This window comes from Schistosoma mansoni (assembly GCF_000237925.1).
Source record: "Schistosoma mansoni, WGS project CABG00000000 data, chromosome 1 unplaced supercontig 0210, strain Puerto Rico, whole genome shotgun sequence".
Taxonomy (NCBI): domain Eukaryota; kingdom Metazoa; phylum Platyhelminthes; class Trematoda; order Strigeidida; family Schistosomatidae; genus Schistosoma; species Schistosoma mansoni.
Window position 1 is genome coordinate 207353 of NW_017385995.1, and position 11174 is coordinate 218526.

At 35.6% G+C, this 11174-nt stretch overlaps 1 protein-coding gene across 1 annotated transcript in view; it reads right to left on the minus strand.

Annotated features, from left to right (window-relative positions):
* Positions 1-6916: 6916 nt before the first annotated feature.
* Smp_085840.1 (MEG-4 (10.3) family) overlaps positions 6917-11174 on the minus strand; it is an 11058-nt gene continuing 6800 nt past the window's right edge. Inside the window, exons 7-12 of the mRNA XM_018792860.1 lie at positions 10299-10325; positions 9918-9935; positions 9363-9383; positions 8844-8864; positions 7838-7860; positions 6917-7061 (exon numbers count right to left, since the gene is read on the minus strand). Of these exons, the coding sequence (XP_018644363.1) occupies positions 7048-7061; positions 7838-7860; positions 8844-8864; positions 9363-9383; positions 9918-9935; positions 10299-10325 (124 nt within the window). The 3' untranslated portion in view covers positions 6917-7047. The remainder of the gene's footprint in view (positions 7062-7837; positions 7861-8843; positions 8865-9362; positions 9384-9917; positions 9936-10298; positions 10326-11174) is intronic.

Here is an 11174-nt window from a genome sequence, read left to right on the forward strand (position 1 = left end):
TTGTGTGGGTAAGCCCCTTTCGTACGCAGATGATCTTAAAGTAGTGTATTCATTTTCTCCACATGAGCTGAGCAATATTCAAAATTGAATCAGCATGGAGCATAACAAGGTAGCACAGTGGTGCTCAAAATGGCAGATGGGGCTTAATACAGCTAAATGTGGATGGACATGCCTCGGTGATACATCATTAAACTTAGATCTTACCATAAACGGTTAAGTGTTATCTAGGTTACATACAGTAGTAGACTTGGGACTTAAGTACTCCTACGACTTTTCGTTTACCGAACAGATAATGAAACAGACTTCCAAGTCTCAATGCCTTATAGGTTGCATAACTCAGAACCTTTATAACAACGAATCTCGTATTTTAATGTACAAAGTTTGTGTTCGACCAATCCTTGAATACTGCGCGTTTATTCCTAGTAGTGTGCGCATAAAGAATAAATTAAGGCTGCAATCAGTACAGAGACGATTTACACTTCGTATTCTCGGAACTGATTGTACCTTGACTTATACATCTAAGTGTAATAAACTTGGGCTCGACCCTTCATGGGACAGAAGACTCAAACTAAATATTTTCTTCTTCTTCAAAGTAATTAACAAGCTATCCTTTACATCCAACGAAGTGATTCAATATGCAGAAACTTCACATTACGACATTCGTAACAGCTTGTCACTAGCGAAACAAACATATTCTAAATCATCTCTCTATATGAATTACTTTACCTGTAAATTTTCTAGACTCTGGAATAATCTACTACAAACTATCCACACGATAATGTTTAACCACTTACCTGCCGTCACTTTACATTAACACTGTCCCTAGCGACCTTAACTTATTTGAATAATATCTAACATGAACAGTGGTACACCTGACAGACATGTTTTGCCAACCATTGTTTCTCTATTCCGTACTCTCTGTTTTCATTTTACTTTCTCTAGTTGTAGATAATTATCAATAATTTGTCCTGGCACTGGAAATAACCTTAAAGAACACCGTTCATAAACCATCAGGCTATCCTTTTAAGAAAAAATTAAAAGTTCCCTGCTGATGCATTGGATTGTCGTGATACATGTCATAAATAAATTACTTAACAATTACTGAACTAGCAAACCTAAAACAATCTTATATCACATGTTTGTTCTCTACATCTTACGTTGCTATTTATATCAAATTCATCATGCCTGTAAACCGGTGTGAATTCTGTAATTATTATTTTCAGAATATATTATTATTAAGACAACACAAATACAGCTCCTGATGAAAAACAAAACACAGTGAAGGTAAAAGAAAAATCAGAAAACTATAATGAAATAAAATATTACCATCTCAAACGGCATCAAAAGGACTAACAAAATGTACAACTAAAGAAATCAATAAGAACAAGTTGCGAATGTATGCATGGAGGGTTTTTCATACACAAAACCTTCAAAATGGATTTTACACCGGCCCGCAAAATCCCTCCATACTACACAAGCAACTTCCATGCCTTTGTTCATTATTCATTTTTTCGCATATTCCACACTAGAGGAACGAGTGGGATTTACAGCAGTTCATCGAACAACCGAGTTTGGAAATCTGATTGCCCCTTAAGACTGAGAATTTCGTTTTCCAAATCAGCACGAAGTTGTGCCTTGACTTCAAATTCTCGTTTCGTTTCTTCGAAAGGTCTTCTAAAACATGTTATTCATTGAGGAGAGTCTGGTGGGCACCATGATCTTGTTTATACTTAACAAGTTGTATTTTAAGAATTTTTATCTTTCTCGGCAAATTACGATCCTTATGACCTCATTTGTCAGCTTCCGTCTTTAAGTCATTCGACTCACCTCTTATTTGCTTGGAATTTAGCTCGGTCGTGGTGTCGGGTCCCTGATAGGTCATATTATATGGGGAGACCCCTATAAACTTAGAGGCACAATCAAAAACCGATTCCTAATTCTCTGGTTTTTTTGGCTTTTACACTGAATGATGAGGTAAATACCAAGGGTTCCGATACTCTGGCTGTAATTGTATATCAGGGACTTTCTCCACATGGTTCGTAGTAAAGTTGCTTTCAATACCTGCCTGATTCGTTGAAATAATCAGAAAATCATAGATTTCATACTTGAACTCCCTTAACATACCTCGAAACATAAATTTGCAAGTTAACTTCATATTTAACTCGGCGATTATTTATTTACTGAGATGAGTGCACCAAAGCTGGTATGGAAGTTAGTACAATTGCCGAAGCGCTTATTCCAGGAGGTTGGAGCTGATCGTATTATTTATAGGTTCGTGAGTAAACATGATGACAACGATGAGCGAATTTTCGTGACCTCATTTATTGTATCCTTATTGCCTGTTAATTATCACGTGATAAGATCGCCAATTGAAACATTGACTTATTGATGCGTAAACCAGTAAAAGCGTCCTATAGTCAACTCTGAGATCCTGATTGGTCCTACGAGGTAGTAGCTTCTCACCTAACCCAGTCAGTTCAGTCGAGAACGCCAATATCAGCCTTCGTTATATGAATCATGTATTTCAGATATATTTGGTTTATACACAAACAAACCAGACCACATCATACCATAATAAAGAAAATGACAATTATACAAGATGTAGCTATAAAGCGGCCGTGATTGTGGGAGACTCTAACTAATAAATTGGAAATGACTTAAGAATAATATATCATATAATAGTAGACAATAGGTCAAAGGAAAGTTTTTAATAAAAGGAATATGAATATCAATATAATATAGTTAATTAATTGTTAAAAAATAAGAATATACGTAATAACAGTCCATAAATAGATCCTAGCAGTTACCATATACTTATTCTTCGTCCGGATACAATATTATGGTTACCTATTTGTGGTAGAAGATCAATGGAAAATTGTTTTCAAATAACCAGAAAGACCATCTCAGGTCAACTAATCAGAGCTATCATTAAACTTTGTTGGATGTATAAAACAGAAAATCCTCGAGCCTTATGAATTTTTTAATACATCCCTGAGTTACAACTTTTCACTGATGTTTATAGTTCTGTTTATATGTTTATTCAGTTTGGACTCTTTGAGCTTTATAGGATATATATAGTTATACATACATTGTATTGTAGTGAACGAGAAGACAAGTGGGGACAACCAAATGTACTTGAATACGAAATAACAGGATCTCTTAACAAAATCTGAGAACCATACAGCATATACTCCATTTGCAAAATATCCATCAATTGTCTGAAACTTTATTGTTCCATCATTTCCAAATCAATCACTCCGTGTTCCCGTTCTCTTCTCTTCGGTCCTCCCAGCCTCCTGCTGTCAGACGTCATGGGAAAATTTTTCTCAAGTAACCATTCGTACGTTCCTTCCAACTTCTGAATCAGCTTCCTTGATCCTGACCACTCTGTTATGGTGCCTTTCCGTTGTCTACACTTTACCAGGTACCCCACTCCGAAGAACTTCCAATTTTTTCTCTGATAATCCGCCTCCTTCGTGTCTGATATTTGTTTCTTTTCCACGTTCCTTATCGCCTCCTTCATCTCTCTTCTTAACCTTGTTACAGTTCACCTCTGTTGTTGTAACAAGGTTTTATTGTGTATTCGAAGTCGCAGATGCCTATCATACATCACCAAGAAAGGCGACTTCTTAGTTGTTCCCTGTATGGAGGCACGATGTGCCTGCGAAATTAATGATAACTCTTTCGCCTAATTTCCTCCTTTTAAAGTGAACCATTCCTTTAACGTCCGGTTGTTTCTGGCTGTTAGTCCATTCGCCTGTGTGTATTACGGTGAAGTTCGTTTTCTCTTGATGCCAAACCGTTATAGACAAGCCTTAAACTCATCACTCTTAAAAAAGGGACTCTGATCGGTCAATATCATCTTCGGTATTCCGTGACCCGCTACAATGTGCCGGATTACTACTTCGGTCAGTATTCTTGCCCGCTGGTCTGCAATGAGTACGGCGTCTATCCAACGTGTAGCGTGTTCTGTCATCACTAACAGGTACTGATTACTGCTCGCCGTCTGTGGAAATGGTCCCATCACATCCACCGACCATAGATCACCAACTGCAGTTACTAGTACTGACTGTAACGGCGGTCGTATGCATCGACCACTTTTCGTTAGTTGGCACCACTGGCAAGTTAACACGTACTGGGCCACATCATCTCTCATGCCTTGCCAACACTCATTTTTCTCATAGTAAATCCGTCATTCTTGCGATACCCGTATGAGCTACTTGGTGACACTACCCTATCATCCTATGCTGCAAATACTTCGAGATCGTTGCCATCCAATTTTCTCCATCATCCTGCCAGATCAGGCCTCCATATGCATTAACCCTTGGTCTTTCTTTCTGCCGAAGCAACATTATTACCTCCTTGTTCTTCGTTCGTTTGTCGACGTTTGCTGTTTCCTTTATCACTGTAACCCATACAATCATCACTTGCATCTGTGGCCACTGTGAATGGTTTTTGGGGTTCAGGCAACCTAAGCGTCATCTGGCGGTCGTCTGACAGGTTTTTGATTAGGCCGAAAGTTTGTTGAGCGGTCTCTGTTCACGAGAACTTAGTGTTGCATAACAACTTCAATAGGGGTGCAGATATTTAATTGAAGTTCTTGAAGAACCGACTGTAAAACGCCATACTTCCCGAGAATTGGATCGATTTCCTTTTCGAATTAGGTACTGCAATGTTCTTTACGGTTAGGATTTTCTCTGGTAGTGGTTTTATTTCTCCGTTTACCACTTTATGCCCCAACAACATGACGCTTCTCCTCGCAATCTGCAACTTTTACTTATTAACTCGTAGTCCAATTTCTTCAATTAGCATCAGGACCGCTTCCACATACTTTACATGATCTGATTCTTCATGGCCATACAACCTGACGTTCTCTAGATCCCTGAGCAGCAGCATCGTTAATCTTCTGAACGTAAACGGTGCATCTTCCAACCCAAACGGCACTCATCTAAATAAATACTGCTTATCATGCACGATAAATGCTGTCTTGTTTCGATCGCTCTCTTTTGTAGGCTGTAACCAATAACCTGACCTTGGTTACCATGAAGGAAAAATTTATCTCAGCACCACCAACTTTCACGGTACTTTTATACATATCCACAAACTCTAATATGTGGCCCATTATGGAGTGGACAGCTAATGTACGTGGATTAAGTCTCTTGCATTGCTTTGTGCCTATTAATGATACCGTTTCCCTTGCAATGATCAGACTCACTAAATCTAGTTCGTTTATGCTTGCTGTCATGTAGAATGCCGCTCTGCCTACTAATCCAACGGGCCTCAGATTCCTTGGGTACACAGGACACGAATTATATAGTCTGAAATATCTGCGTTTCCGTCTTGTTGGACAGTTTTTCTTCCAATGTCCAGTTCCTACATAAGCGTAACGTTTATTATTCCTGTTATTATTCACTCATATTGTGTCGCTCTCATGCTGCAACTCCTCTATCTTCTTCTCGACACTGTTTATCTCCTTACTTCCACACCCCACCAGAGCTACTGTTCAGGTCACCAACTGTCAGGTTACTTTTGCTAGTTCATTGATAACCGTTGGTTATGCGACGCTTACTAGTTTCAGTTGTCGGGAAATGGCGGCAAGCACTCTGTCAATAGATTACGACGCCAACAACTGTGCTTCTGACCAATTATAAAATATTACGATATGTTTTCACTTTGAAATTTAATCAGTTTGCCAAATTAGTAAGTTTTTCAATTTATTTGTTTATGTCAATATCAATTATTTATTTTGGCACCTTTTTGAATTTAATCTATTAGCTAAAGATTGAAAAAAGCGATACTGTTTTTTATTCCTCATATTATTTCTCTGTGTATATTTTACAAGAGAATGCTTCATAAGACAAAGTTTATTAGAAGTAAAATGATAAAGAAATAATCATTGTGAATACAATATCTTTTCATGTTTTTGTAAACATTCATTTTTTTCGAATTGTTATGTGAAATATTAAACGAGATATTAGTGATGATTAGTCGATGTTTTCATAGTTGAAATCATGAGTCCATTGAAGTTAAACCAACATAGAAAACCTGGAAGCACTGGACGTCCATTTCTTCCTATTGTGGGACCCCCCAGCAGTGCGCATCCACGATCCTGCCTCACAAGATTTGAGCCCATGACCTATCAGTCTCGCGCCCGAGCGCTTAACCTCTAGACCACTGAGCCGGCATCCGATGTATTTAGTTATGACTTTTACAAATTCATATTTTCATATCGGATAAAAATTATTTAAAGTTACTCATAAAACATTGAAGGATATTTTGTATTTTAATTGTGACCTACATAGCAGAAGAACATCAGATGTTTAATTGCAATGACTTTATTTAATTCTACCATGCTAAATAAAATAGTAATTTGATAGCTTAATGACTATTTAGAAAACATATGAAAAATACATATTCCTGTAAAAATGATCAAATTTCATTAAGTATTTGCTTAGTAGGTTGTATTCCCCCTTTTGCATTGACAATAGTATATTATGGAACGGAATTAAACTACTAACAACATCTATATTTATGTGTAATTCGATGCCTTTATATTTATATACAATGTAAACCTTGCTTATTTATTATAAACAAACATATATATATATATATAAAGAGTTACAAGCCTTTATATCTGAATACATTTATATGATAGTTTATAAGACATTTTCATTATTTCACTTAGTATTGTTTGTTTGAATCTTCCCATTGATGCCTAGGACTGCAACTGGTCCCAGAGTCCCAGAGTGAACATCAACTCTGAGATGCAGGTACATCCGGATGACGAGTCTCAAATAGGGCGAAACGCGCGTCCTGGATCCCACTGCTAGCCACCATCTATATTTGCTTATTTTCATTATTTGTTTTTTACCTTGTTTCTGATTACTGAACTGCTCTAATATAATAGCTCTCAACTAATTAAGTACAATATGTATTGTATGTGATAAAAATAATTGTTGTGATTATAAAGTTGAAAAATGATATTTTATTTAAATTGGTCAATATGTATCATATGATATCATTCAACATATTTTCGTCAGCTTGCATTTAATTGAAGTAATCTAAAGAATTAAAAATAAGACGCAATATGATCAGTGAAATATAATCAATCCATAAGTGGGGAACTTAATTATTCATTTTAGAGACAATCACTTTTCAATTATTATGGGATTTGGACTTTGATGTTTTTAATAGGTATTAGTTATCTGTCGCACAATACTAACAGTCACGTTGTTTATATGATGGCATTTGTATTACAAGAAATCATTCAGTCAGTATATGTTATAAGACTCTAGGAAATGTTATCAAGTAACTGGACCTGAGTTCCAAAATCATTCCTAATAACGTTAAATTGACATTTGAAAGAAAGTTTAATTCTTAGGTTAGATTATTACAATAGTACAGTCATTGGTTTTGTCTAGTTGCTATTTTCACTACAAATGCTCTGGTACGGCTGAGAGTGTGGAGAGTCCGCTCTTCCTCTCGAAATGCTCTCACATGGCCACGCGTATATAGCCTCTGTCAGGGAAGTCCTACTCACTGTCTTCTGGTGACATTACTGTTTTTTACGAAATTGAGAGGACGAAAAGCGAATGCCCGGTGCTTTAACCGGGTTGGTGGACGCGGCGAGTCCACCTAGGGGAGTTGGAAAACCCTGATTCCAAACCAAGATTTGTGCGGCGCATATATATCTGGTGCTTCCTTGTACCAATATTTATGTGTTTAAATAAATAAAACTACAAACATTCGTATAACTACTAAACAATGAGATCGACTAGCCTGAAATAAAAAGAAGTTTGAATTATTAACCTGAACAAATTAAAATCTTTCAACTTACATGATATAGCTCTTGGAAACAATCTTAGAAATTAATTTAGAAAGATAATTTATCACTAATACAATGATTGCTCAGAGAAATTATGGTGAAGAGTCTATTTGTCTATTTGTAGACATAATATGTGTGTACTGGATTCGATTTTAAAAAAACCCTGAATAGACTAATATATAAGAATATGGATTTTGATAAATTAATTAACATCATTCAATGGAATAATCCATAAACAAATTATAACTGAACAACTGGTAGAATTTATTAAGGCTGAAGTGATTTTCCGAATCCTTACTTACTCACCCCCAATGTAGCATAGGCTGCCGACCAGCATTCTCCAACCCACTCTGTCCTCGACCTTCCTCTCTAGTTCTATCCAACTTTTGTTCATTCTTCTCATGTCTGTCTCCATTTCTCGGCGTAATGTGTTCTTTGGTCTTCCTCTTCTCCTTTCGCCTTCAGGATTCCATGTGAGGGCTTGTCTTGTGACACAGTTGGGTGATTTCCTCAATGTGTGTCCTATCCACTCCCAGTGCTTCTTCCTGATTTCTTCCTCCGCTAAAATCTGATTTGTCGTCTCCCACAGTAGGTTGTTGCTGATAGTGTCTGGTCAACGGATCCGAAGTATCTTGCGTAGACAGCTGTTAATAAACACTTGTATCTTCTGGATGATGGCTTTCGTAGTTCTCCACGTCTCCGCCCCATACAGTAGAACTGTCTTGACATTTGTATTGAAAATTCTGATCTTGGTGTTGATTGACAATTGTTTTGAGTTCCAGATGTTCTTCAGTTGTAAATATGCTACTCTTGCTTTGCGGATCCGCGCCCTCACATCTGCATCAGACCCACCGTGTTCATCGATGATGCTGCCCAGATATATAATATTATTATGTTAATATTTAAAAAGAATGATCTGAAAATAAGCCAACCAGTATAAAACATAATTTGAATACGGAATTGTTAACAAATTGTAATGAGTATATTTTGATTTATGTTGTTTTCAAATAAAACTTACTCTAACACATAGTATATTGGGCTACAGATAAGGAATTATTATTTTAGAGAAAAATAAGGGTAACAAATGTAGTCTTCTATCTTGCTGAAATAAATTCTACATTAATGAATCCCATAGAATCTTCTATTATTATCTATGAATATAATTTCATTTCAAAATGCTAGTTATTTAATACACAAAACAACATATAATTACTATAGGAGGCTTAATGGAGACTCCAATTTTTATCGTTAAAGTCACCGATTAATCCTTTTTAAGTGACTAGAGTTAACTGTAAATCACTAAACATCTGTTTTATCATAGCATGGAGCTTTAAAACCGTAGGTGCTTGGTTTAATCCTTGGTGGTGGGATAGTGAATGCGTACTAGTAAGAGGTCGCAAACTGTGACAAGACAGGTATCCAATGCTTCCTGATACTCAATTCTTCTTTTATAAAGATCAGTACATGATGTTAATAATATTATGAACATAAAACTGTTTTAAACTACTTTAATATTAGTTTAAAAAATTTCACTCACTTCACCAACCACAGTGGTACGCTATGTTGTATAAATATTTTGAAAATTAAAATGAATTTTTCTTATCACTGTAGTCAAATTCAAAATGATCGAGAGTATGCTTCCCTAATAATATTTCCATAATAACGAAGTAGAATGAAGATATCCAATGAATGTAAGTGAAGTTATAGACTTTGTGAAAGTTTTCAAATGAATGTCAAATTGTCACATTAACTTGTCTGTTTACGAGATGCCAATCAAGTAATACATTGACTGGAGATACTGACATATAAATAAATCCAATGAGTAGAAAGCATTTCATAGTTTCACTTATCAAGTTTGCAAGTAGACATCCTTTTCTAATACGATACTCCTTGTTATTTAGTGAACCACAAAAGTAAGCTTTCTTGGTTCAGAAATATCACAACTGTAACTGACGATTAAACACAATCGAAGTACTGAGGTACAATTATTATCATTATTATCGTAACCTGTCATTGATGAATGATTTATTTTATCGATAAAAAGGAATTACGATCTCTAAAAATAGTAAACTTTCTATCAATTAAAACTTACACAGATCCAGAATTGAGACTACAATGAAAATAGGATCAAGGAACAGATATTAGCTTTCATTGTCAGAAGTTGGATTCATTGTCTATTGTGTGGTCTGAAAAGTCTTTCTCTCAGAGTCATTAAAGTTTAAAGAATCGCCAAATAATGTTCTACATGATTAATATGTATAGTATGAATAGATGATTTATTCAATAACGAACAAACTAGTTTGTTGAATAGACGTTCTGCACTCGATATTCGTTCCGTCAATGTTTTCGAAGTCAGTCGTTATAATTCACTCTAAATGATGTCATCACTTAAACTAAAATTAATCATACAATAAATACACATGGCTGAATGCACACCAGTTAGTTCTATAAAAAAAGTCAGTCTGCAACTTACACTTCGGAAAGTTTGTGAAACGGATTCCTAAAGTAAGCAAAGAATAATCTATATACTTGCTTAGATGAGGTTTTACGTGAGTGAAATTTAATAGTCAAATATTAATAGATGGAATGATAAAGCTTTTATTCATTGAATCTGTCGATTTTTAAAACTAATAACCATTAGAACATTTTCAGAGCAGTATACCAAAAAGAAGTGCATAACATTTCAATTAATCTTACAGATTTTATACATAAGATGTAGTGATCTGTTTAAGGTTCCTCAATTCCTTCTAAGAATTCTTAAATAGAAATAACTTTTCACTAATCATCTACTATCTGTATACGATTCTATTCGGAATCTCTTCAATCAGTAACAATGTCAGTAAAACTAACTTCTGAATTATATAACAATGTAACTAGTTTGTATTTTCTCGATTGCTGAAAAACTATCCAAATATGCATAATCAGGAAACTTGCCATTTTGTTTTATCTTCATTATAAACCAATGTAATGACATTCAATGATAACGATAATGCATCTAATTCACTCATTTGAATTATAATAGTCTAAGTAGTTTGATTAACTATGGAACAGAAAATTTTCATGACGATGGACTACTGATCGCTGTTATATGTAAACAAAAGTAGCCATCTAAATGTTTAATCAGATCAAATTGAATATATGCATAGTGAAATGAGTAACAAACTATAATCTCTATAGCATTGTAAGCAAAGATGAATAGTGGCTAGCAGTGGAATCCATGACGCGCGTTTTGTCCTACTTGGGACTCGTCAGCTGGATGTACCTGCATCTCAGAGTTGATGTTCACTCTGGGACGCGAGCCCAGTACTTTTCGCTTCAAACGAAATCGCGTTATCCACTCCAGAGTGAA